Below are 25,923 nucleotides of genomic sequence, written 5' to 3'. Positions count from 1 at the left end.
AGTGCTCGTTAAAGGGTCTTGAACATATTATAAGTGAATGTTATATAATATTATGTTAAAAGTCTGCGCACATGTTTCTTGGCTTAAATTATGTAAATGTATTGCTGATCATATTGTTAATTTTCCCAAACAGCAAGGCTCTCAGCCCTTTTTTGGCTCGTGGCGTGCGCCGATGTTTGCATCTGCACATACAGATGTTGTGCAGGGTCACAACAATGGAAAACATCTTGCCATGTCTCCTAAATCCTTGCTGCAGCCTCTGGATCAAGTTCTTCTCTCCGCTGAGGAGAAGCTCAAGAAGCGGAGCTTGGCACTGAAGCAAGTCAGCACCTCTAAAGCCCTCGAAGAGCTAATGGGCTTTCAGACCCAGGCCAGGTTGGAGAAGGAGAAGATGGAGGCAAAGATACATGAGATGGAGGAGGACTTAAAAAAAGAAAAGACAAGATCGTGGGATCTGAGCTGCCAATGGCTGGAAGAAATCAATAGCTTAAGGACAGAGCTGTCGGTTTTTCAGTCACACAACCAACACTTGAAAGAGGAAAATGCCAGGGTGACACAGAAGCAAGTCAGCACCTCTGAAGCCTTCGAGGAGCTAATGGGCCTTCAAACCCAGGCCAAGATGGAGAAGGAGGAGATGGATGCCAAGATAAATCAGATGGAGGAGGACTTTAATAAAGAGAAGAAAACTTGGTCGGATCTGAGCTGCCAACGGCTTGAAGAAATTAGTAGCTTAGGGACGGAGCTGTCGGATGCTCAGTCACACATCGACCACCTGAAGGAAGAAAATGCCAAGCTGACGATCAAGGATGACAGCACCTCTGAAGCCTTCGAGGAGCTAAAGGGCCTTCAGACCCAGGCCAAGATGGAGAAGGAGGAGATGGTGGCCAAGGTAAATGAGATAGAGGAAGACTTTAACAAAGAGAAGACAAGCTTGAGGACGGAGCTGTCGGATGCTCAGTCACACATCGACCACCCGAAGGAGGAAAATGCCAAGCTTACGAGGAAGGATGACAGCACCTCTGAAGACCTCGAGGAGCTAATGGGCCTTCAGTCACAAGCCAAGACGGAGAAGGAGGAGATGGAGGCCAAGATAAATCAGATGGAGGAGGACTTTAATAAAGAGAAGACAACATGGTCGGATCTGAGCTGCCAACGGCTTGAAGAAATTAGTAGCTTAGGGACGGAGCTGTCGGTTGCTCAGTCACACATTGACCACCTGAAGGAAGAAAATGCCAAGCTGACGATCAAGGATGACAGCACCTCTGAAGCCTTCGAGGAACTGATGGACCTTCAGACCCAGGAGAAGGAGGAGATGGAGGCCAAGATAAATGAGATGGAGGAGGACTTTAAGAAAGAGAAGACAACATGGTCAGATCTGAGCTGCCAACGGCTGGAAGAAATTAGTAGCTTAAGGACGGAGCTGTCGGTTGCTCAGTCACACATTGACCACCTGAAGGAAGAAAATGTCAAGCTGACGATCAAGGATGACAGCACCTCTGAAGCCTTCGAGGAACTGATGGACCTTCAGACCCAGGAGAAGGAGGAGATGGAGGCCAAGATAAATGAGATGGAGGAGGACTTTAAGAAAGAGAAGACAACATGGTCAGATCTGAGCTGCCAACGGCTGGAAGAAATTAGTAGCTTAGGGACGGAGCTGTCGGATGCTCAGTCACACATTGACCACCTGAAGGAAGAAAATGTCAAGCTGACGATCAAGGATGACAGCACCTCTGAAGCCTTCGAGGAACTGATGGACCTTCAGACCCAGGAGAAGGAGGAGATGGAGGCCAAGATAAATGAGATGGAGGAGGACTTTAAGAAAGAGAAGACAACATGGTCAGATCTGAGCTGCCAACGGCTGGAAGAAATTAGTAGCTTAGGGACGGAGCTGTCGGATGCTCAGTCACACATTGACCACCTGAAGGAAGAAAATGTCAAGCTGACGATCAAGGATGACAGCACCTCTGAAGCCTTCAAGGAGCTAAAGGGCCTTCAGACCCAGGCCAAGATGGAGAAAGAAGAGATGGAGGCCAAGATAAATGATATTGAGGAGGACTTTAAAAAGGAGAAGACAAGCTTAAGGATGGAGCTGTCGGATGTTCAGTCACACATCGACCACCTGAAGGAAGAAAATGCCAAGCTGACGATCAAGGATGACAGCACCTCTGAAGACCTCAAGGAGCTAATGGGCCTTCAGACCCAGGCCAAGATGGAGAAGGAGGAGATGGAGGCCAAGATAAATCAGATGGAGGAGGACTTTAATAAAGAGAAGACAACATGGTCGGATCTGAGCTGCCAACGGCTGGAAGAAATTAGTAGCTTAGGGACGGAGCTGTCGGTTGCTCAGTCACACATTGACCACCTGAGGGAAGAAAATGCCAAGCTGACGATCAAGGATGACAGCACCTCTGAAGCCTTCGAGGAACTGATGGACCTTCAGACCCAGGCCAAGATGGAGAAGGAGGAGATGGTGGCAAAGTTAAATATGGTGGAGGAGGACTTTAATAAAGAGAAGACAACATGGTCAGAGCTGAGCTGCCAACGGCTTGGAGAAATCAGTAGCTTAGGGACGGAGCTGTCGGATGCTCAGTCACACATCGACCACCAGAAGGAAGAAAATGCTAAGCTGAATATGAAGGATGACAGCACTTCTGAAGCCTTCAAGGATCTAATGGGCCTTCAAACCCAGGCCAAGATGGAGAAGGAGGAGATGGCGGCCAAGATAAATGAGATAGAGGAGGACTTTGAAAAAGATAAGACAAGCTTAAAGATGGAGCTGTCGGATGCTCATTCAAACATCGACCATCTGAAGGAGGAGCTCTTGGATAGCAGAAGACAAGCAGAGAGAGAAATCACATCTCTTCAAGAAAGTTTCAGCATTCAGATACAGGAGAGTTCTGCAAGGATTTCTGCCACTGTGGATCACTGGAGAGAGGTGATCCGGGGCACAGAGGAGGAAGCTGCCACAACAATAAGGGAATCGAAGGAAGCGTGGCAGGGGAGATTTAAACAGCTGGAGAAGAATATTGAATCAAAAGGAGGTCTCATCTCCAGCTTGATTGATAAAATGAGAGCATCCGCATACAGTCACAGGCAAACCTTGAACCTGCTGAGCCGAAACCGGTCAGAGCTTTGCGAGAGCCAGAAGAGCGTTGATGCCCTGAAAGAAACCTACCAGACGGAGCTGACGGAGAAGGAGAACAGCTGTCAAAGAAGAGTGGCAGAGATGGTGAGCAGGAACGAACTGGAGAGGTTGCTGCTCCAAAAAGAAGCAGAGGGCATGCGTAGGACCAGCGCACTGGAGGAGGAGATCCAGCGGCTAATCAGAGAGAAAAGGCAGCTGCAGGTATGACTGCTCTACTTTCAATTCACATTTTAGGACATTATATTAGTTTGAACATGAGTAGGTGTAAACAGCTACAGACTTTATGCTAAGCTAATGTTGCAGTTTTAGCTCCGTCAAAAACAGGCATAAGTATTGAAGTCTTGGGGAAAATGCAAATAAGAGTATCTCCTAAGATGTCAAACAAATTCCCTCTTTAAAAAGAGCTGTTAAAAGCTAGGCTCGCGGTTTTATCCTACTTACCCCCTTTTGAAAACCAGGGCTTTTTTATCTAAAGACATTATAAGCATTACAGGAACAATTTCTTCGGAAACAGCAGCGATGACTTGGGTGTGAGAAGTTTTGATTTGTGATTTTTAAATGTACTGATACTGTATAGGTTTTTGAGGTTGTGGCTGGTTCCACCTACTTCCAGAATGTATCCTAAACTTAGATAGTCTTGCAGTTCTAGCTCTGTCAAACACAGACATGATCTAACTCTTGGAGTAGAAGAAAATAAGTGGTGTTCTTATCTGATGTTATTATAAGCAGGAGCACACAATTGTTTTCCTGCCTTCAACATTTTTTTTCCAACACCTCGGTTAGGGTTTAAACACCCTGATATCTTCCTTAAGATGACATCTGTCTTTCCACTTTACAGTTTTTAAAAGCACAGCCGACAGTGCTCTGTGAGTTTGATGACAAACCAAAATGTTGGACCACACTTTCACTGGCTAGCTATATTCAGATTGCTATTCAATTCATTTAAATCAGAAAGCAAAAATATAATACATACTTTTTTTTCCAGATGCTTCCCAAAAAGCCGAAAAAGAAATGGTGGAAGAAGCGACTTCACCTCAGGAGGCGGCTACATCGAGCCACAGCTAGAACATGTTGACCATTGAATTAAAAGTTGTTTAGAATATCAGGATGAAGCTCCCCGAAGCAGTGATTTAAAAAATACACAACAAAAACAAATGTTGAATGTAAAAAAAGATGGAAAGACTACTTGATCGCAACATTGATCGCAATATATTGCCATGTAATTTAAAAGCATTATTATGTTTCGACAAACCCTACAGTGTGCTCCAGATTATATTTGTCACTGAATTGCATACATATAATTTGTAAACATTATTCCACCTCTTCAATTAGTGCTGCACTAGATGGAATGAAGTGGGTGAAGTCTGGAGGCATAGATGGACTCTGGTCTAGTGTTAGCTGCATTGATAGTCAGATAAAAATATGGCTGTATGTTAATAGGGGTGTTGCAAGCGTAATACATTTATGATGAGTGGATGAAATTACAACATTTTATGTTTTGAACCTGCACTTTAAGCTCCATTTACAGCTGCAATAACAGTTTTTTTTGCCATTGGGGGCATCAGTATCACGCTGTGAACACAACTTTATCATATTATCACCTTTTTTACTTGCATAACTTGTTAGCCAACAGCTGCTTACTTACACATCCAGCATATAAATAGCTCTATTGTTGGTGTCCTGATAGAAAAATCTTGCTCTGTAGCATCTAAATGCTCCACTATGTTCACCAGCTAGTGCTTTGGTGCTGGGCTGGTAATGAGTAAAAAGGGGGCAAAAGAGAAAATTGTTACCTAAATCCAAATAGTTTATCATCTATACTGTGGCTGTATTGCAAGTAAAATCATCATAGATCACATGTCTGTAACCAGGGTCGGACTGGCCATTGGGAATACCAAAGTGGGCCGATCGGACAATTCACTAGCTTCCCCCCCCCCCGTTGACAATTGACTAGCGGTACCGAGTTGGGCCGGTCGGCCGGTCGAGTTACCCGGGCTGATTTTTAGTCCCAGTCCGCCCCTGTCTGTAACATCATTCGTACACTCTCACAAAAATCCTGGACTAACTCTACTTATCAGAATGTCATTCAAATGTTCAATCATTAAACTTTTTTTTTTAAATAGGATACAAATGCTTTATTAGTAGTTTTCAGGCCATTTATGTGTGACTGATTGTGATGAGCCACTAGTAACCAAAGTGACACATTTTAAGTCCTACACATAGTGGCTTTAAATATTAAATGAAAGATTCCCCCACAGAGGAGAGCAGTTTTTCTTTACCGCAAGCCACACTTTCCAATAAGCTCTTTTATTTTGCCCTGAAAGACTAATAGATATTGAGCTAGTGGCAACTTATATTACTCCTCTTTTCACATTAATGCGACCAAATGAACCTACTGCCGATTGAAGAACTTTGTCCGGTCCAGCAACATATATTGTAAGCACAGCATAGAATGTCAGAGCTAATGGGTCCTCTTTGTTGGACAAAAGGGGGGGAAATGAAGGTTATTGTCTCTAGCTCTTTTCTTTTAGTTATAGCAGTAATAAATATCCTCTAAGCAGATATATCACATGAGCAAGAGTAGCTCAATAACTCTGCCGTGTCCCTGGGGAGGCATTGTCTTAGCCAGGTCCTGCTTTAGGCTTGATATCAGGCATGGGGAAGGGGAAACGTATGTAAAGTCTGGCACCTGTCATTACAATCCCTACATTGCTTCCCTGTGGCAGTGTCCGTCTGGCAGCGATGGATAGTGGTTTCTGGAAAATAGTGCTCAGATCAGGCATCAATTACTCCAATAAACAGTGTTGTCTCATCAAAACATTGCAATTTAGTAAATAAGCACATTCCTTTTTCAGGCTCAAGTGTTTTGTTGCCAGCTGGGTACCCTGCTGAAATGGATTTTTAACTCGCCATTCAGTGAATACTGGTAAAACCAAAACTGGACTTTAGTGGTAGAAACGGATATTTCACAGTGCTAAAAATTAAATTACAACAGCAGAGAAAATTAATGCGATTAAGATTTCATTTTTTTATTGAAAAACAAAACAAATGTTGATAAAAAATGTATTCAAATTCAGCAGATATGTTCATTACAATGTAATGAACATAATGTCATTACAATCTTCCTACAATATCTTGCACCTAAATAATTACAACCCCTTTATTCTCATGTTTAGGCGATCACAACACTCATTTAAGAAGATCTTGGTAGTGTTTAGAAATACAACTCAACAGGGACTTGAAGCCTGAGACCTATTTTTTGTATCAACTATTCAGCAAAACCACAATATTTCCCGATCTTTAAAAAGGCTTAAATCTTAATTTGAATAATTAAAATGTATCAAGTGACAAGTGAAAACCATATTACAATGTAAAAGGTGTTGCTTGTTGTCGTGGGTTACCCAAATCTTCCCCTCCCCTCTGCCTTTCGGTGAGTTTCAGATCATTATTTAGCTGTCTGGCACATAGCTTTACTGTTTTGGTTCCTTCTCGCTGCTCTTATAGTGTCAATTTTGGATGCAGCAGCCAGCGGTTTTCAAGGCTGCCAACTTTTCAATTTAGTGTTGAGTTACATAGTCAAATTACTTCAGCTTTCACATTGTCATATTCAGGGTCATGATCCTGAACAGGATTGCCCTTAAAATTACAGCAAACCTCTTAAGGGAAATACTAAATGTGAGCAAAAAGAGGACATTTTCTGTGGTAAAATAAATCAAAGGTAATTTTCCCGTTATAGTAAAATAAAATAACTCTTAATAGGTTTTTTTTATGGCAGTTTCAATTTGAGAAATGATGGATACATTTTTTGGAGCATATTTTTTCTTTTAATCTTCTCAAACTGTACAATAATATACAGTACAAATATTCCAAATTGTATAATTTTCTGGGCAGAAATGCTACTATGGGAACTGTTGGATCTGTAAAGAAGCATCTGTTTGCTAACTAGTTGCCAGAAAGAAAATAAATATTGTGTTGAATCTGATTGAAAGGCACTGTTGACCAATACATTATATATGTTATAGGTTGGAAGGAAAAACATGTTGTTGCTTTGTGTTCGTAGAGAGTCTTCAACATGAATTTCCTCCATCTGTGTCTCTACAGAAACCAGTAGATGTTGCATAATAGATGTGGTCGCTGGACGGCAGCTCACGAAAAATTACAAATGTTTTTCCTTCACTGATAGACCGTCTGATATACAGGTAAGAAGGCACACTGTTTCAGGGAAGAGTGATAAACACTTTTTTAGTTTAACTGTGTTGGTTGACTTTTGTCATAGAACATTGGATCATTTTCTACAAAAAGTACAAGGGACTCGATTTGCATGGTATTGCAGTCGTGTTATATTAATAGATGATTCTCGGTGATCTATCAATAGCAAAGTGATGGCAGTGTCATCAGGTGCTTGTTCGTTTTTTTTAAATCTGACTTTTATCCAGAAAGTGGAGCAGAGATGATATTTGGTCTACTTAGATGTGTGACAGTTCAAATTGAAAATAGCTCTGGATTAAAGAACATCCCTCTTTTCTTTCTCTCTCTCTCACACACACACACACACACACACACACACACACACACACACACACACACACACACACACACACACACACACACACACACACACACGCACAAACAACACACACACACTCTCGTCTTACCTAACTGCTCCCACCCTCAGGACTTACATCTCGTAGAAATAGTATGAGCATTTTTACAACACAGATTACATCAATGTAAAATCAATAAACTTGCTGCTTGATCTGTTCCCTGGTCACACACATGTGTTTCCAACTAACACTAATGTACTTTTCAATTTAGTTGTTGAGAAAACTCATTTATTTTGCATTTTTATATTTGAAAGAATGGACATGTCACTGAGATAACGGCCCCATGTTACCGCACGATGAAATGCTTTTTATTGGAGGCTACATTTCAAGCCTGGCAGTAAAATCAATAGGATATTAGACCTTATGTGGTGCAGATGGGTAATAATCTAAAATATTTAGCTGCATTTATACTATTGTGTGACAGTCTACAGCGTGTAGCTCACTCAATATAATCTTTACCTGATTTGACTGTAACGCTGACCTGTAGCAGGGCTTATAACATGATATTTAATGAGCTTGCAGGCTCCTAATGTTTTTTCTTCTTCCTCCCATCACATGGGCATCGATCAAGTAAACAACAGCTAGCCACCTTAAAACACACTGTGTCTGTCTGGTTTGAATAACATTAGGTCCGGTGACCAACAGTTAGCATTTATTGCTGTAATTAATTCCAATGTTCCCAGATTACACTACATGCGTCACTAATTTGGGGCACTCTCTTTTCTCCATCACTGTTGTCGTGGAGACTGTTTGCTAGTTCAACCACCCAATAGTCTCCCATTAAAACGAACAATTGGAGGTCAAAACAGTCTGGGCGCATCGACCTGCACATGGCAGAACTGTTGTTTTCCCAGTGTTAGAAATTAAATGTTCATATTTGATCAAAAGCAGACTTATTGTGCATTGGTAAAAAAACAATGTTCTGCTGGGGATTGACTAAATGTCATCATATCTGGCTGATACACAGGTAAAAATGTCAAATGCAGAAGATGAAACGACAGAAAATGAGTCATCTTAATACATATATCCATGTGACATGAAGGTATTTTCATCCTACAGTTAGCCTTGGATTGGTTTTGATGAGTTGCATTTAATATATTTTGTTCAAACCTTATTCCAACCATGCAATGAGCTCTGCACAAGATGGAATAAACATATGGGTGAGGGCCAGAGTGGTGGGTGGGTGCTGGTCTAGAGTTAGCAGCAAATATCAATATGTCGTTATGTGTATGGGGGTTTATAAAGAGTGGATCAAATGACTACATATGACATATATATTTGACACTATATTCCATATTGTTAGGAAACAGTTGTTTATTTACACTTCTAGCAGTTACAGACTAAGTTTGTAAGGATTTTCTTGTCTCACCATTTCCTCTTTCAGCTCAATTTTTGGTCTCCTGTTGAAATATGGTTCTCTTTAGCTGTTTATCTATATGATTCTTAATACATACAGTATACTGCACAGGTAAAGTAAACATACGACACAAATCGGCATTAAATTAGTCTTTTTTCTTTTGCTTAATGCTCACAAAGGTTCCCAATCTCTCAATTGGTAATGGGCTGGTATTGTGTTTTATAGCACTTTGTGGCCAAAAACAAGGCAGTAAGAGCAGTTACATGAAACTAAAAGTGCCATACAGATTACAAATAAGCTGAAACGGACTGTAAAGGACCCATACATTTGAGTTTGTAGCAAATATGTTGGAAACAAGAGTAAATAGTGGAGATTGGATATGTTGCACTAGTGATTTGTACTGCAGTAAAATGCTGTTGGATTAATAACAACCACTGCCCATGTTTTACAGAAATGGAGGAACAACTGTCACCCTGTGACTCACTGATGTGTTTTTAATGTTTCAACAACCAAGCATGTTAACAGCACAGAGGAATATGCGTCATTTCTAGCTTTGGCTACACAGACATTGTAATCTTTTATGAATTACGTTTTGGCCAACCTCTCATATCCCTCACCTGCAATTTGTTCTCAGTTCTTTCCCACTTCATGTTTTGGTCTCTTTTGAGCTCCCTTTATAGAATTTCAATTGTTCCGTAGCCCTGGAAACTTGTTTTCTTTATGTTAAAGAGATTGAAAAACAGCTATCCATTTTTATGAGAGATGTAGTGGCCTTTGATGTCCTCCATGTGTGTCGCAGCTGATTCACATCCCTGTGCTTTCCATTCCTGCAGAGCCTCTTTTAGCTCCTGAGACTACACTTTCTGGCTCATGCTGAACAAAATATAATCTCCTGTAAATCTTGTCAACCACATTGAGACCAAAATAACTTAACAAATCAATAATCTTTACGTGAAAGAGTGATGACATGCTGTGCAAAGTGTTGGTGGTAGTGAAACACTTTTCCTAAAGATAGACAGAACGTGGTAGAGACAAGAATAGAGCTTTCTTTCGTCATTGAGAGGGCAGATCTGGAGAAAATAAACTACCTGCAAGTCATGATTCTCAAAAATTGTTTAAGGACTGATGTCTTCAAAATGCATTTTGGAAAGATATTAGATTTTAGTATATCATATCAGCTTAATGTGGATCTTTATAGCAATGTGTTAAGGTCTTAACCCCTTGGTGTGTTCCCTTTATCAAATGTGTAAATAGTAATACATCATTTATGTTCAAAGCAGCTTTAATGAATGCCAAAAATACTTGCCCTGAAATAGCTTATGTTCTCTTGTGGGAGTGTTGTGTGTGTGCAATTTCTCTGAATGATGAAGACCTAACACATCGCGTTTCTGATCTTAGGATAAGCTTTGTATCTTAAAACGCCTCGGGCAACCGCTCTCTCGCTCTCTTTCTTTCTATATCTGTCTGACACACACACACACGCACACACACACATACGTTTGTCTATATATACAGTGTATTCTTCTTTTCCCATGAAGGACCTTTCTTCAAAGGTTTAAAGTTTATTGCAGGCAGTGTTTGATCCCATTTTGATCTCCCTGACGAAAATGAGATGAAGGAACACAGAAATTCCACTTCATTTGCTCTGATTGCAGAAAACAACTCAAAAGAAATGTTTATTTTATACTTCTTCCAAGGATTCTTATCAGAGCCTATATATTCATTGGGGTCTAAGTCTGTAACATTTTGTCAGCCTAGTCACTTGTTTAAAATGTAACATCAACAGGCATTGCATAATTTTTCGTGTTATAATCATTTTTGTCCTAAGGCAAATTGTCCTAAAATGACCTCTAACCTCTAATCCGGTGACGTCCCCAGGAGTTTTGAATCGACAGGTTATTGTTTCCCTCTGCACTAATGAATCTCCATCTAGAAAGATCTTTGTAATAAACACCTGAACCTGTCATGTCAGTCCAGCGTCTTGGGAATGATTGCCAGGTTGATGTAAGGCAAGGCAAGTTTATTTATATAGCAGCTTTCAACACAAGGCAATTCAAGATGCTCAATGTAGACCTAACACACACACAATGATTTTGTGTGTAATTTCAAGCCGGAGAATGTCTCTTCACTGAATTGATCGGTAAAGCCAATATATAATTGAACAGAGGGTGAATCTCCTGACTGCGTTGGTAGGGGGAGGATTCTTCACACTCGGCCATTGTTAATTCATACACTTTCTATAATTCATGTGCAGTCGTATAAGGGTTAATGCAATTATTAAAACTGGATAACCAACTCACCCATACGGTAGCTAATATGCATTTAGTGCATTTTAGTCCTTAAAGGACGATGAAAAAATGATTCGAGGCCAACACCTTCCTTCACTGAAGCCTCTCCCTGCAGCAGGTTCAATCTCCTCTGCCTGTAAACACAATGAAGAACATCCACATCCACATGCATATCACCTTTCATACATACAGTAAACTTCACAGGTACAGCAACCTTTATAGTAACACCGATCAGCGTTAATAATGGAGCACCCATTATTCATTTATTGAAATTAAACCCATTGTTTGATAGGAATGTCATTATGATTCTGTAAATAAACAAACTTATTTTCTTGTTCTGCTACAATATGTATGCAAGGCAGATTGGGGGTAAGTCTGAAACCAGAGCCCAGTCTCTTCTTTTTTTTATACTTTATTTGGATTTTTTCTTTTAGTTACAATAAAGCAAAGAGAAATCCTGAGAATAGTCTAAAGCTGCCAGTCGACAGCATCGTAGACATAAACAAAAAGGCCAAGGGTAACCAACTACCAACAACAATAACAACAAAAAACTACAGAAAGGAGGAAAAGAGAACACAAAAAAAGAAAAGTAACTGGGGTTTTGGATTGCCAAACATCAGACACAATTAAGAATTACGCAGTCTTTACAGAGTAAGTCAAATACGAGCAGCAGCAGAGCTCTTTAATTAAAGTGGACCTATCATGCTATATTTAAATGATATATTGTAGGGCCATACCGGTGTAAGGTATATTTATACGTTTCTGTTTTCAAAATACCAAACAGATCATGCATTTTAGCCATGCCTCATTTCGCTCTATGTGCTGTTTGCTGTCTACGGGTCTGATTCTGCTGACCACGCCCCCCTGCAGGAGAGGGGAGACGTGCTCTGATCAGCTGCTGGGCTGTCAGAAGAGGGGGAGAAAAAGAGATCTCCGTGTTTTATTATATAGAGTCGTTATTCATTTGTTTTAAAGCTCAATAAATAACAAAGAAGACCTTTGACCGGCACTTTTCAAATTTTGTCCGGAAGATTTAAACTTTAACGGACATCTTGACCGGCGAAACAAACTGAAACTGAAACTCTGCCGCACGGTCCCCTCGTTCCTTGGAAGAGGCGGAGAGGTGGGTGTTTGTCATCTGCTGGTGGACTAACCGGAGAGAATTACAGTGCTTGCCTCGACGGGGAGGGATTGCATTGCAGCGGGAGCAAACGCTTGCCTCGGGGAGGGAGAAAAAAAGCCACAGCGGAGAATAAACAGAAGGGTAACCATGGTAACTATGGGCGGGAAGTCTTCTTCACTGCTTTTGTGGCAGACTACAGCGCCACTTACAGGCCTGGCATATGTACTACAGCGTCTCCAGCGCTTTCGAATGGCAATGGCCGTGGCTGTCTCCTCCTGATTGGTGGAGTTGGCCCAATAGCCGTAGCGCCACCGTCCTGACGTCAGGACAGTGTTCAAATCTGGATCAGTTTTTATCAGATCCGTTGCAGCCCCTTTTTTAGAGATTTGGGTATGGAGGAAAATAGAGAGGGTTGTGTTTTCGGACACTTGGTGAGTTCCCTGGAACACCGGGGACACATATTCATGTATAAAAGACGTACAAAAGTGCATTTTGCATGATAGGTCCCCTTTAAATTATTAATTATCCTCAGCAATGTCAAAAATGGCTTCCACACCTTAATGGAGCCCAGTCTCTTCTGATTGGTTAGCTGGCAAACTCTGGTGTGATTGGTCAACTGCTTAGAGATTTCTGCTCCCTTCATGTTCAATTCTGTTGGAGCGCTAGCCAATAGGAAAGCTAGTGTTACATAGAGATGTCACTATGTTACGGAAGTTAACAGAGGAGTCCAATCAAGGCGTTTCAGGCAGGGAGGGGAGTGTGTGGGAGAGAAACTCCCTCTGCGGGAACTTTGGGATGTAGCCTTTGCAGACCATTTACATGCGCAATAACATATCACACTACAGGAAAGGGGAAACCCTAAAAAGCATTATAAGGCCACTTTAAGATTATTGCAGATCTGTGACAAAACTGAAGGTACGTGTAATGCTTAGAAAGTACGACATTGTATCCGACCATTGTTGCGTAAAGTCGGTCCGAATCTATGATAGTCCCTTTTGGAATTGTAATGGTTGAATGCAACCCTAAATGAAAATCTTTTAAAGGAAATAAATCTGTGGTGGTGGAGTCAGACAGAATTGAGCTTATCAGATATCTTTGATTCTTTTGCATTGATACCATTTCTAAAAAGTGTACATTGTGAGTCTGACAAGTTTAATCCTTAATCCATTTTGTCTCAGAGTTTTTTTCTTTTAAGATGAGTTTTCCCAGCCAAACCCTCGCTGCTTCTCAGATTCTTTGAGAGTGCTTCAAAGAGCAGAGTCATTTCTGTTACTCACTGTGAAACTATTTGCTATAAATAGTCGCTTCCTTGATGTGTGTCTGACTGAAACAGCAACCTCACGCCAACATCGCTGTCCATCTGTGGAGCTTTGCATTTTGACAAGGCCACAGCGATGTTCATTTATAGTCCTACGATCTTTGGTATCAATACTTATCTCTTTTAAGGTGTATTGGTTTCAGTGTCCTTGTAAGCTGTGTGTTGGAAGCTTGTATGGTGTTAATGTCCTTGACCTGTCAGCTAACACTGTTTGGCTCTATATCTGTAAAGTACATCAACTAGGTCCTGGGTTTGAATCCTGGTTAACCCTTTGTTTATGCATATATTTCTTCCAGGTTCTCCAGTTTCAAACCTTTAGGTGTAAAAGAAAGGGGAATTGATGTCTATATGTTATAGGCCAGGGGTCGGCAACAGGCGGACCGCGGTCCGGATCCGGACCCAGACGCCGACCTATACGGGCCCGGACCTATAATCAATACATTAATAGGGGATTTCAATTTTGACGGGGCAATTCTATTTTAACCGCCGCCGACAGGGGGCGAAAGAGACGAGTGAGCGATACAGGGAGAGAAACACAGAAGAAGAGATGAGAGCGCGGCAGATAGAAGCGGAGAGGAAAGTGAGTAAAGAGAATAATTAGCGATACAGGGAGAGAAGACGGAGAGGAGAGTGAACAGGCGTGTTAGCGGCAGACAGGGAGAGACAAATAATTACACATGGCGCTCTCCAAGAAGAGGAAAGTGAGAACAGAGCTTTTAACCCTGAGTGGACTCATTCATGTTCATCCTGCCCACTGGGAGCACAGAGCCAGTGTGTCTCATTTGTTCAGACCGTGGCGCTCATTACAAGTGCCAAAACGCCACTATGAGACAAAACACAAAGTGTTTGACCAAACATTCCCTCTCAAGTCAGAACTGAGGTCACAAAAAATAAGCAGTCTCAGAGCCCAATATGATCAGTCCACCAGGATAAAAATTAAAACTAAATATCGTTCCAGGGCAGGCTAACCGAGGCTAACCAATGAGCACCTGCATGTGTGTATGAGAATGGCCCTGACACCATTTCAGCCCAGATTTAAACTCCTGGCAGGACAAGCTCGAGCTCAATTCTCGCACTGAATTAATAAAAAGTGAGTGAGGGACTGCAATATAAGAGGGAAAGAAAGAGAAACTTTAAAACTTTTCAATTGTTATGATGTGTAAAGACTGATATGTTCTATAATCGGCTGAAACTGTTAAGTCATGATGTGAAACGGTTAACAAAGAAAAAGGGAAACGCAAGCTGCTGCTACACTTTATTTTATTTATCTAAAATTAAGCACTTTTAAGATGCACACATTTTCAAAAGCTATTTTATTTATTTTCTCTATTTTATTTTTAAATGCAGCCCCGAGAGGAACATTACACATATCCACAGTATTTACTGTATATCTGTATAGTTCAATGTTAATTGACAATAAATATTGTTGTTTTTTTAATTGTACTTTCTTTATTTGATTGGCAGTCAGTTGTTGATTACATGCAGACGTTGATAAAGCTACAGTTACTTCAATATATATCACACTAATTCATAAAGCAACTTAGACATTTTGATATTCCGGACCTTTACATGGGGAGATTTTCTCTAACTGGACCTCGTTGAATTTGAGTTGAATACCCCTGTTATAGGCTAAAGGATAATAGGATGGAGTCTCAATGTCTTTATTTGAACAGTTTGAACATCCTCCTCTTTTCTCCTCGACTCCTTTCCTTAACTCTATCCCACGATAGACGCTATTGGAGAAGGTAAGGCAACAGTCATTTAATCAAATGAGACATCATCATCAAAAACAGGTCAATTAAATCAAGGACAAACCGACTGAAAAACAGTTTCTACCCCAGAGCCATACGAGAACTGAACACCGTCAAACGCTGAACTAGCACACACACAGTAACAATTTGCAACTGCACTACGATTTAATAGTTTTATTAATTTATTAAAGGTGGGGTAGGTAAGTTTGAGAAACCGGCTCGAGATACACTTTTTGTTATATTCCATGGAATGCTCTTCACATCCCGATAGCAATGAATATCTTAAGTGCTTTGACAAAAAATCCATAAAGAAATGTCCTCTGTGGAAGCCGTAATACTGTAAAAAGCACGACCAATCATTTTAGCCGGCCCGGCTAAAATAACTGGATGGCCTACCTGCCTGTCAGCCTTCCATCTGTGCACAAACTTATCTCGTGCCCTCATTGGTCATGTGCGCGTTTGTGTGTGTTGGAGGAGGGGCTCTGTAAGGAAGTGGCAGATTTTTTCCGGCTGTGTATTTTCAAATTCTAGCGATCTCGAGCTGGTTTCTCCAAAATTACCTACCCCACCTTTAACTGATCGACATCAGAGATGCCAAATATCATCCCTGTGTATTTTATATTGTAAACTGTATTTAAATTATGTGCGGGCATGTATGCATGTTGGTATGGATGTGTGAGCATATATGTGTGTGTGTGTGTGTGTGTGTATGTGTTTATATAGATACATATTTTTTCGTGTTATGTGGGAATGCACTGCGAGGATTGCTTTTTTAAATGTCGTTGTACCTGGTGCGATGACAATAAAGGAATTCTATTCTATTTATTTGGAGTGGTAATTTTAGAACATCAACTGTCCATTGTTTAGTTACACCGCTGTATTTTATGATCTATGTCAGAGGAGCATAACAATGTTATTCACAACTTATATTTGTATTTTTAATTCAATTCTATCCATCGATATGGACTGCACCTACACATGTACGTACAGCCCCTACAGTACCTGAACCAGCAACTTTAAATCAGTGTTTAAATAGAATATGGATGGATGATGTGGCCTTATGACTCAAAATCAATGCAAATTGTATTACTACATTGGACTAGTGGGAGACATATTTTTATTGGATTTCAGTGCGTTTTCTATTATATATGAATACTGTGAAAATTAAGCAGTTTCTTTATTGCAAAGTCACATTTCATTTCAATAGTTTCCATGTGATGTGACCAAATGCCACCTAATCAATGCTGACTCGTAATACCACACTGTATCAGTAGCACACACATCTAGGTATTGTATTTTATTCCAACTTTTATTTTATATGCATACCCTTATGAACGTATTTGTATTGAGATGATTTATTAATAGCTTCCATGTCATGTTAACCAATGCAACATGTGTACTACACTGGACAAGTAGGACACACCTCATTTGTATAGGATTAAACTTTTATCACATACATGTCCACACACATTCTGCACACACATGCACAACCACCGGAGCCAAGAGAGGTTCTGTGTTGGTGGCACTTGGGGGGTTGCAGTGCAAGTCTGTCAATTCAGGCAGAGCCCAGGGTGCAGGGCTGCACAGTGGAGATAGCATGGCTCAAACACGGGGAATACACACACACACACACACACACACACACACACACACACACACACACACACACACACACACACACACACACACACACACACACACACACACACACACACACACACACACACACACACACACACACACACACACACACACACACACACACACACTCACACTCACACTCACACTCACACTCACACACACAGATCCCACTGCATAGTTGACCCTGGTTGGGTCTCTGACTGAACTTGAATTAGGTTAAAACATTGGTGAGGGGAGGCATATTTGATGGCACTCAGAAGTAAATACCAAAGCTGTGTTTCCCTGGACTGAGATGACAGTGAGTTTCCTTCCCCCAGGTGCTACAAGTTAGGACAGTTCAGCCTATATTTGTGCCCCTAACAGTGAAATAAATCTAAAAGCAAATTGAAATCACTGCGGGGTCATCTGGAAATAATTTCTGTGGGATTTGTTTTTTGTGATGTTGCTTTGAGTGCAGAACCACTGATGACTGCAAAGAGCTCGTCATTAACCCACTGCAGGGATCAACTTGTATTGCTTTTACATATTAACAATCTTTATTCTTTAAACATAGCCCTATTTATAGTGATTTAAAGCTTAGCTCATCTGTGAAAATGTCCCCCCAGTGAAATTGGGATCTTATTACTCCCAATGACTCAATGACAGGTGTCCTGATTCACTCGGTTAATGGTCTTTAATCTCCTCTCCCAAGACACATATCAAAACGCAGATGGTAAATTCCAAATGAAAACACCACGCATTTCATTTCAATAAATGTAGTTCATCTGACATTCAAGCAAGCATTGCATGAACTGCACAGGATCTGTAGAATCCCTGTTGTCTGCAGAGACATTTTGGAAATGGAGGCTCTGAGGGGCTCGCTTGACTGTCCTTACAACTTCTGTTAATTCAGCTTTCCCAATGTGAATCCTAAACTGTACTTGCAGCATGTTCAAAGGTTGTTTTCCATCTCTTAAAGGTGACCTATTATGCAAAAATCACTTTTTCATGTCTTTTATACATCAACATGTATCCCCTCTGTGTAAAGAGACTCTGAAAGTTTCAGGAAAAAAGATTCGCTCACTTTTTGTCCTGATCCATTTATATAAAAACCTGTCTGAAAATGAGCTGATCAGATTTTGGCCACTTTGTGATGTCAGAACGATGTTTTGGCTTGTGTAACCATTAGCCAATCACCCCCCCACCTTATCACCTGCATCTCCTCCTAGAGCACCATTGGGTTCTTTGTAGAGATGTCCCGATCCGATCACGTGATCGGGGATCGGAGCCGATCACGTGATTTTCAAAAGATCGGAATCGGTAGAAAAAAATCGGGGATCGGGAATTATCTTTTTATTTTTTTATTTTTTTATCAAATATTTTTATTATTTTATTTAATGTTACAAAATAAAAATGACCATGTTCACGTCTTAAAGTCATCCTGAGGCCTTAGTTTTGGTTTAAAATTACACAACATCATGTATGTGTTGCTTCTTTTGGGCTTGTTTTCATAGACCTGGTTGCTTATTTCTCTCAAATCTGGCAACAGAGTGGGCGCAGTGTCTAATAGTAGCAGTAAGCTAAAAAGAGGCTACGTTCAGCTGGTGCCTCGGGAGTCGGGACAGAGAAAATGTCAGGAGTTTGGAAGTATTATAAAATTGAAAGCGAAGGCAGTGTAACAGCCAGATGCAATGTTTGCAAGGCAGAGGTTCCGCGTGGTGGAAAGAACAGAGCTACGTTCAACACGACCAATCTAATACGCCACCTGAGAAACAAACACCAACAACAACACGACGAGTACACAGCGGCCACTCAGGTAACGGCACTGAAACAACCGACACTTTCAGAGACTTTTAAAAGGAAAGAGAAACTGCCCCAGAACAGTGAAAAGGCCAAAAACATAACAGCCAAGATAGCTGAATTCATCGCGTTGAATGACCAGCCGTTATCTGTTACCTTTTTTTTCCTCTTAATGCATTGCATAAAGATCGGATCGGGAAAAATCGGTATCGGCAGATTGTCAAAATCAAATGATCGGAATCGGATCGGGAGCAAAAAAAGCTGATCGGGACATCCCTAGTTCTTTGTAACCAAATATCTCTCAGAGGGGCGTGGGGAGTGGCTCCTTCTTTTCACCTAAAGTAACAGACAGAGAATCAGCACTTTTGAAACAGGGCTGAAACAGAGGGGATTATGGGATGCTGCAATGATCTGTTTGGTGTTTGGAGCCAAAGACTTCAGAGACATGTTTTGTATATATCTGATACCTATAATATATTGATGAAAAACAGTATAATAGGAGACCTTTAAGCAAGCAGAATCTGAGTTTATGAACATGCGTTTAGAATGCTGAGTGAGTTAAGTCATTCTTAAGGAGATGTTTTTCATTTAACATGTCCCCATTAGCGACTGCTCTCATCTTTACTCTTGCGTGAATTCTCTTCTCTTCTCCTCTATAGAATCCACTGACCTCTCGGTTCTCGATGCCTCAGTGCGCCGTGCCCTCTGGAGTTGTGGCTCCGGTCAAAATGTGAATGAGCGATTGATGCGCAGCCGTTGCCTCTGAGGTGAGCCTCATCCCACTTTCTCTCACCTCAGCGAGTCATGTTACATTAACCTCGATCTGCTATGTGCCTTTACTCTATTGATTTTAATTCCCTAGCCTCATGTTTATTTTTAAGGCCCTCAGCAATTCATCAGTGTGTAGCGAACACTTCTACACGGAGAAACTGATGCTGATTTAGGTGATATCAGAAGCGCATTTTGAGAACTGTTTAAAGGGGCCATAATATGCTAATGTCCAAGTTCATATTTGTCTATGTGTTCTGGTAGACATTTGCTCTCAGCATTTGCATGGGGTCAACTTACTTGAATAATATAAATAATTGTGTTGTGTAGCGTTGGTTTAGGCCTGTGTCTTTTTAAAAATAGATATCAACATTAAATACAAATATGAATACACCTTATTAAAATAGCTGTACGCTAATATACTGTGGTTAAGACACATTTCTATTAACTATACACAGTCATCTTCCACCTTCTTTCCCACCTGGTGTTAATTCATTACATTTTAATAATACAGCTGTGACTGATAAGCAGGGTTTAAAAGATTAAACCCAAACATTTGCACATTTTCTAATTTACTGTATTTATTCCACATATATCTCTCTACCGATGTAAAGCAGATCAACAGAGACACAGAACATGTGACATTTCGGATAAAATAATATTTATTCAAATCTTCATATCTCTCGATTTTGCATAATGAAATCAGTGAATATATTTTAAGTGCAGTCTTCAAAAGCATATTCTAGGAGTAATATATTCTCTAAAGGTTCCATAACATGAAGATGTTGGTGATGATGTTTTGTCAAAGATGTTTATATATTGTGTTGCAGAGATATCTGATATGAACATATTATTGGATAGCCTCAACCTGTCCTGTCCAATAGTACCACGTTTCTTTAGAGGCGATGGTTTGTCACTTTAGCGCCTGTCTGCTCTCAGCCCAGAGGAAGAGGAGGTAAAGCTATACAAACTCAAGCAGGGTTCTTTGCAGCAGATTGCTCTGTATTATATTTGACACCATAGATAATAGATTCATGTGTATCGATTGTTTTGCTTCTGCTCATGCATACATTAAACTAAATTGCTTTTGGGCGAATCGAGGCATGCACAGCAGATAGTTTGCTCCATTAGACAGGTCATGAAGCAGCACTTATTGAAACAACAGGAGAAAGTTGCTTATTTAAGCCTTTCTAACTCACTTAGGATGAAAAGGTTAACTACATAAATATTGAATTATTCTGAGAAAATCTTATCATATGAGCCTTTGGCAGATGGTGGATGTTCTGTGTGTGTCTGTGGGTGTGTGTGTTTGGTTGTTTGTGTTGTGAGGTTGCCTTTATGTATCCATTCATTTGTCAGTACTTCCAGCAACACTAATGACATTACCATCAGCCTCTGCAGTGTTTTATGTTAGCATGCTAACGTGCTAAATTAAGATGGTTAGCATTTTAAAAATCAGCAAAATAGCCAAAATAAAATGTTACAGAAGCTGTCATAATCATCATTATTATCTATGTTAATCGATTTCTGCACACTCTTTTTGAATCCATTAATTCGCATAAAAACAATTTTTTTACACATACATGTATGGAATAAGTACATTTTATAGTATTGACTATACAGGTTTAAGAAATAATGTATAAAATAGTTGTGACAGTGGCACGTGCAACAGTTTAGCATTAAGGTTATTTATGAGGTGAAGTTTGCTTGCTTAAGGGTCTGCAAGTGTAATCATACAAGGATTACAGCAAGTAAAGTACTAGCAGTGTTGCTGCCCTTATGCATTAGAAGCGTGTGTGTGCACATATGAGTGCAGACAGGCATGCTAATTAGAACATGGACATTTAAATGTGTGTGAGTGTGGGCATTTCCACATGGGGTGGACACTAGCACAACAATTACTATCCCTGTGCGTAACCCCTGAAGCCATGAAATCCTATTTTATGAGGGGTTGGTGTTGGGGGTGGAGGGTTTGTGGTCTGGAGTCATCTATAGGACGTCAGTGTGTAGTAGCTGTCTCCTCGTATGATAGAGGAAGCAATGGGTTTTGCAGAATATGCACGAGTAATTTTTTTGTAATCTGTCGTGTTATTTGGCAAGAAGGTGAGGTTCTGCTTATCTCCTCCACGTTCTGTCTCCTGCCCACAAGACAACTGGTGGCCAATTTGTAACTGCCAGGATGGCCTCGGCAAGGGAAGTTGGCTCTCAAAGAAGGAAGTGTTAATCATATGGTCCGACAGCAATTCTTTAGGGTTTATTTTCTAATTAGCAACGCAGAACAAAATCTCCCACTGGAAATGTTTAAATGCAACATACATTGTATCTGTCAGCTGTGATAAGGCTTATCATAATATGGGAATGTCTGGAAAATGCTGAAACCGTGGGTTGTAAATGTTTGTAAAACGTAACATTGAATGGTGTAAAATGGTATAATCTGCTTGGCGAGCTCTGTCCAATCATCGAGCAACATAAAACCTCAGTGGAGAATGATCCTGGGGTTAATGTCTCCAGCATGACCTTCTCGACACTGTGATTTCTTAGGGTTTATGAAGTATGAAGTATTGCATGTAATGGTTTAATGTATCTAAATAAAAAGAGATAATAAAATGCCAAACTACCTTGTAAATGGTTATTGGCCAGCAATGGGGGCGTTGTAAAGAAAGCATCTGTCACGGTTAATATGTTGCAACTTGGCATCTTGGTGTTGTTCTAAAGTAGTGATGCTTGTAATTAATAGGGATGGCTGTATTCTGAAAATGCCACATTTAAAGACCTCTCTAAATGGTCTTGCCCGTTTTCCTTACACATGTTGCAGGAAATTAGCATGAGCAGAATTGACTTTTCTGTTCAGAGCTGGTCTGTAAGAGTCTTCCATTGTCCCGCCATCCAAGAGCTCTAAAAACACAAAACTCGCTTGACTGCACTGAATGATCTCTTTTAAAGGAAAAATCAATGAGCTTTGTCTCGTTTGTCACTTCTTCTCCCTCCTCCCAAACCCTCACCACCTCATCCTTCTCCCCCTCCCTATTTACCTCTCTCTCCAGACTAATGGAGTGATGATTTGGAAAGTATTATGAGGCTGGAAATCGGCTCAGTGAGCTGCAGAGGGCAGCGTGGCCAGCTCTTTGATGGATATCCCAGTTCTGATTGCCTGAGCTCACTGCCATATATGGAATCTCTTAGCTGTGGCCCTCAGAGTCTGAGAGACTGATGCAGAGATCATGCTATCTGGCTACTGTAGGGGATCAGCTACTGGATAATGAAACTCTCCTGCAGACAAGCACACGTTGCCTGCCTGCGTACAAGCTACCAGAAAGACACACACACACTCACACTCACACTCACACTCACACTCACACTCACATACACACAACTGTTTCATGACTGATCAGCTTTTTCTTCTCAATTGCCAGGCCTGGGGTTGGCGATGGGAGCTGTACTTCTGCTGAAGGCGAGAGTGGAACAGTGAAAGTAATTTCACCACTGGTTTATCAAACACCTCCACAGTCAATCTCTGGCTCTCTCCCTCATCGCTGAAAGAGAAACTCCTTTCTCTCTGTATCCTCTTGATCTTCTTTCTAATGGGCTACTGGATGACATGATTTTTGGCCACTATTTTACAGAACATCACTTATACGTGGTGATCATCAGAGTGCTGTTTCCTTTTTAAGAGGAACTCTTAGAAACATCTTTTGCATCTAGTCGTTTGTATATTCTCAATATTTGCTTTCTATTTTAGTCATGGAGGAAATGTTATTCTACTGTTGCACTCATTGCACAGTTCACTAGTTTATCAATCAATGCTTGACATGTCACACATTTCTTTTATAAAGATAAGATTTTCTTTTCACATTGAGGTGCTGAAACTGCTATTATCTCTTACACACTTAAAATCTAGGGGGAGGTTTTGTTAGATGTATTTTAGCTTACTTCATACAGCTGCATTAAAGGGGACCTAGCATGCAAAATGCACTTTTTGAGTGTCGGGGAACTCACGCAGCGTCAGAAAATAAAACCCTTTCTCTTTTCCTCCGTACCCAAATCTTTTAAAAACTGGGGTACGACGAGCGGATACAGATTTGCTGCCGATATGACGTTAAATCGGCGGCGGACCCACAGAGAGTTGCCATCAGAAACAATGCCTGACGTGTTTTGGACGTAATCTCATCTTTGTTTACATTAGCAAGCCTCGCTAACACTCAGTGCTAACCTGAGGCCTGTACTACGAAGCCAGTTCAACCTAACCTGGATATGTTTGAGTTGCCCGGCTTACCTAATCCCAAACAAACGCGCTCTCGCTAAACTGTCCTGAGACGCTGGTTATCAACTCGTTAACTCAAGCCAGCTTTGCCCTATCTAGTTAGGTGCGCGTTCACATGAAAGGGGTGGTATTTGGAGCATTCGACCAATCACAAACATGGAGAAGTGTACTGACAGCGCAGCGCGTCATACTTCCTGAATGAAAAGTCAACTATAATATTAGACAAATATGAAGATGTTAAACTTTAAACATCCATGACTTAAACACTTTATCCAGGATAAAAGCCACATAGCTGCACCTGCAAGGTGAATACAGCTGGTAAAAGAAAAGGTGTTTGAATGCGTACATTAACAGGTTTATGATATCACTGCCCCGTCCAAGACACGAGATGATCGGTGTTGCACGGCCAGATACGGCTCAAGAAGCTGACTCAGATAAGGAAATATATGATACATTATGATGTGATATGATGTGATATGAATGATAATGGGACACACATCGACGTCTGCACTCACAGTGCCGCGGACTGTACATAATGTTACTTTGATCCGGTTACTTGTGTTGTGGCAGATATTTAAAGGGGACCTATCATGCAAAATGCACTTTTGTACCTCTTTTATACATGAATATGTGTCCCCGGTGTTCCAGGGAACTCACCAAGTGTCAGAAAACACAACCCTCTCTATTTTCCTCCATACCCAAATCTCTAAAAAAAGGGGCTGCAACGGATCTGATAAAAACTGATCCAGATTTGAACACTGTCCTGACGTCAGGACGGTGGCGCTACGGCTATTGGGCCAACTCCACCAATCAGGAGGAGACAGCCACTGCCATTGCCGTTCGAAAGCGCTGGAGACGCTGTAGTACATATGCCAGGCCTGTAGATAGTGCTGTTCTCACAGAATCTGCCCTTGCAAAAACAGAGCTAAAAAATGTCAAATTGAGCTAAATGAGGCATGGTTAAAATGAATGATCTGTTTGGTATTTTGAAAAAAAAAAAGTATAAATATGCCTTATATAGGTATGGTCCTACACTATATTATTCAAATATAGCATGATAGGTCCACTTTAAGTAAGCTTTCTTAACGCTAATGTTATAATAGTCAGATTGCTCTGAAGATGGGAGGTGATATTCTATAAATGTTCACGTTCACACAGTCGGTGATTTTGCCGGCCGTCTTTCCTTCAATGGCAGTCTAAACAGTATTTCCTTTCTCCTGTAATATGACTTGATCGCTTTAAACTCCGCACACGAAGCTCTGATTGGTCAGCAGGCGGTGCTTTCACGGAGTTGATCTCTTATCCTGGAACCTAACCTGCTCCGGACCAGGCTAGCCGTTCAGCATAAGTTACCATGGAGATCTAGCCCACTAAGAAGTGAACCAGCGCCTGCAGGTCTCCCTTGAAAAAGAGATCATTGATCTCAATGGGATTTCACCTGGATAAATAAAGGTTTTGAATTGAATTGAATTGTAGGACCGGAAACCCAGAGTTTTCCCTGAAGTTAGCTCGCTAAGCGAAAATGCGGCTTGTAGTACAGGCCTCTGTACTGAAGAGCACATGTGTTTAAAAAGCAGGAAAAAAAAAGGGAACACACCTTGTGATAAACCCGCAAGAGAAAAAGCATTTTGAGCTCCATACTGGTTCAGAAATAATCCTTGATGTGGTTTAGAACAGGATGGCGTTTTATCACAGCAGAATTTAACAACGGTAGAATTCTGATCAGGCATTAGCTCCGCCTCCTCTTTTCTTTTTTTTCAAGCTAAGGACCCAAAATCCGCGTTTCCCTAACAGGGCTGCAAAAGAGGGGTATGAGCAGTATGAGGCATGGCTACAATGGGTGAACTGTTTGGTATTTTAAGCAAAAAACTTCACAGACATGTTTTGT

The 25,923-nt window shown here is 40.9% G+C and overlaps 1 protein-coding gene across 1 annotated transcript; it reads left to right on the top strand.

Moving 5' to 3' along the window:
* Positions 1-232: 232 nt before the first annotated feature.
* On the top strand, positions 233-3,352 carry LOC117499741 (myosin-10-like). Its single transcript, XM_034152335.1, has one exon. It carries the CDS (start codon positions 233-235, stop codon positions 3,350-3,352), a length of 3,120 nt encoding a protein of 1,039 aa, XP_034008226.1.
* The last annotated feature ends 22,571 nt before the right edge of the window (positions 3,353-25,923 follow it).

The sequence above is a fragment of the Trematomus bernacchii genome, unplaced genomic scaffold, assembly GCF_902827165.1.
Source record: "Trematomus bernacchii unplaced genomic scaffold, fTreBer1.1, whole genome shotgun sequence".
Lineage (NCBI taxonomy): Eukaryota > Metazoa > Chordata > Actinopteri > Perciformes > Nototheniidae > Trematomus > Trematomus bernacchii.
The sequence above is the reverse complement of the archived record's forward strand: the minus strand, read 5'-3'. Positions and strand labels throughout refer to the sequence as shown.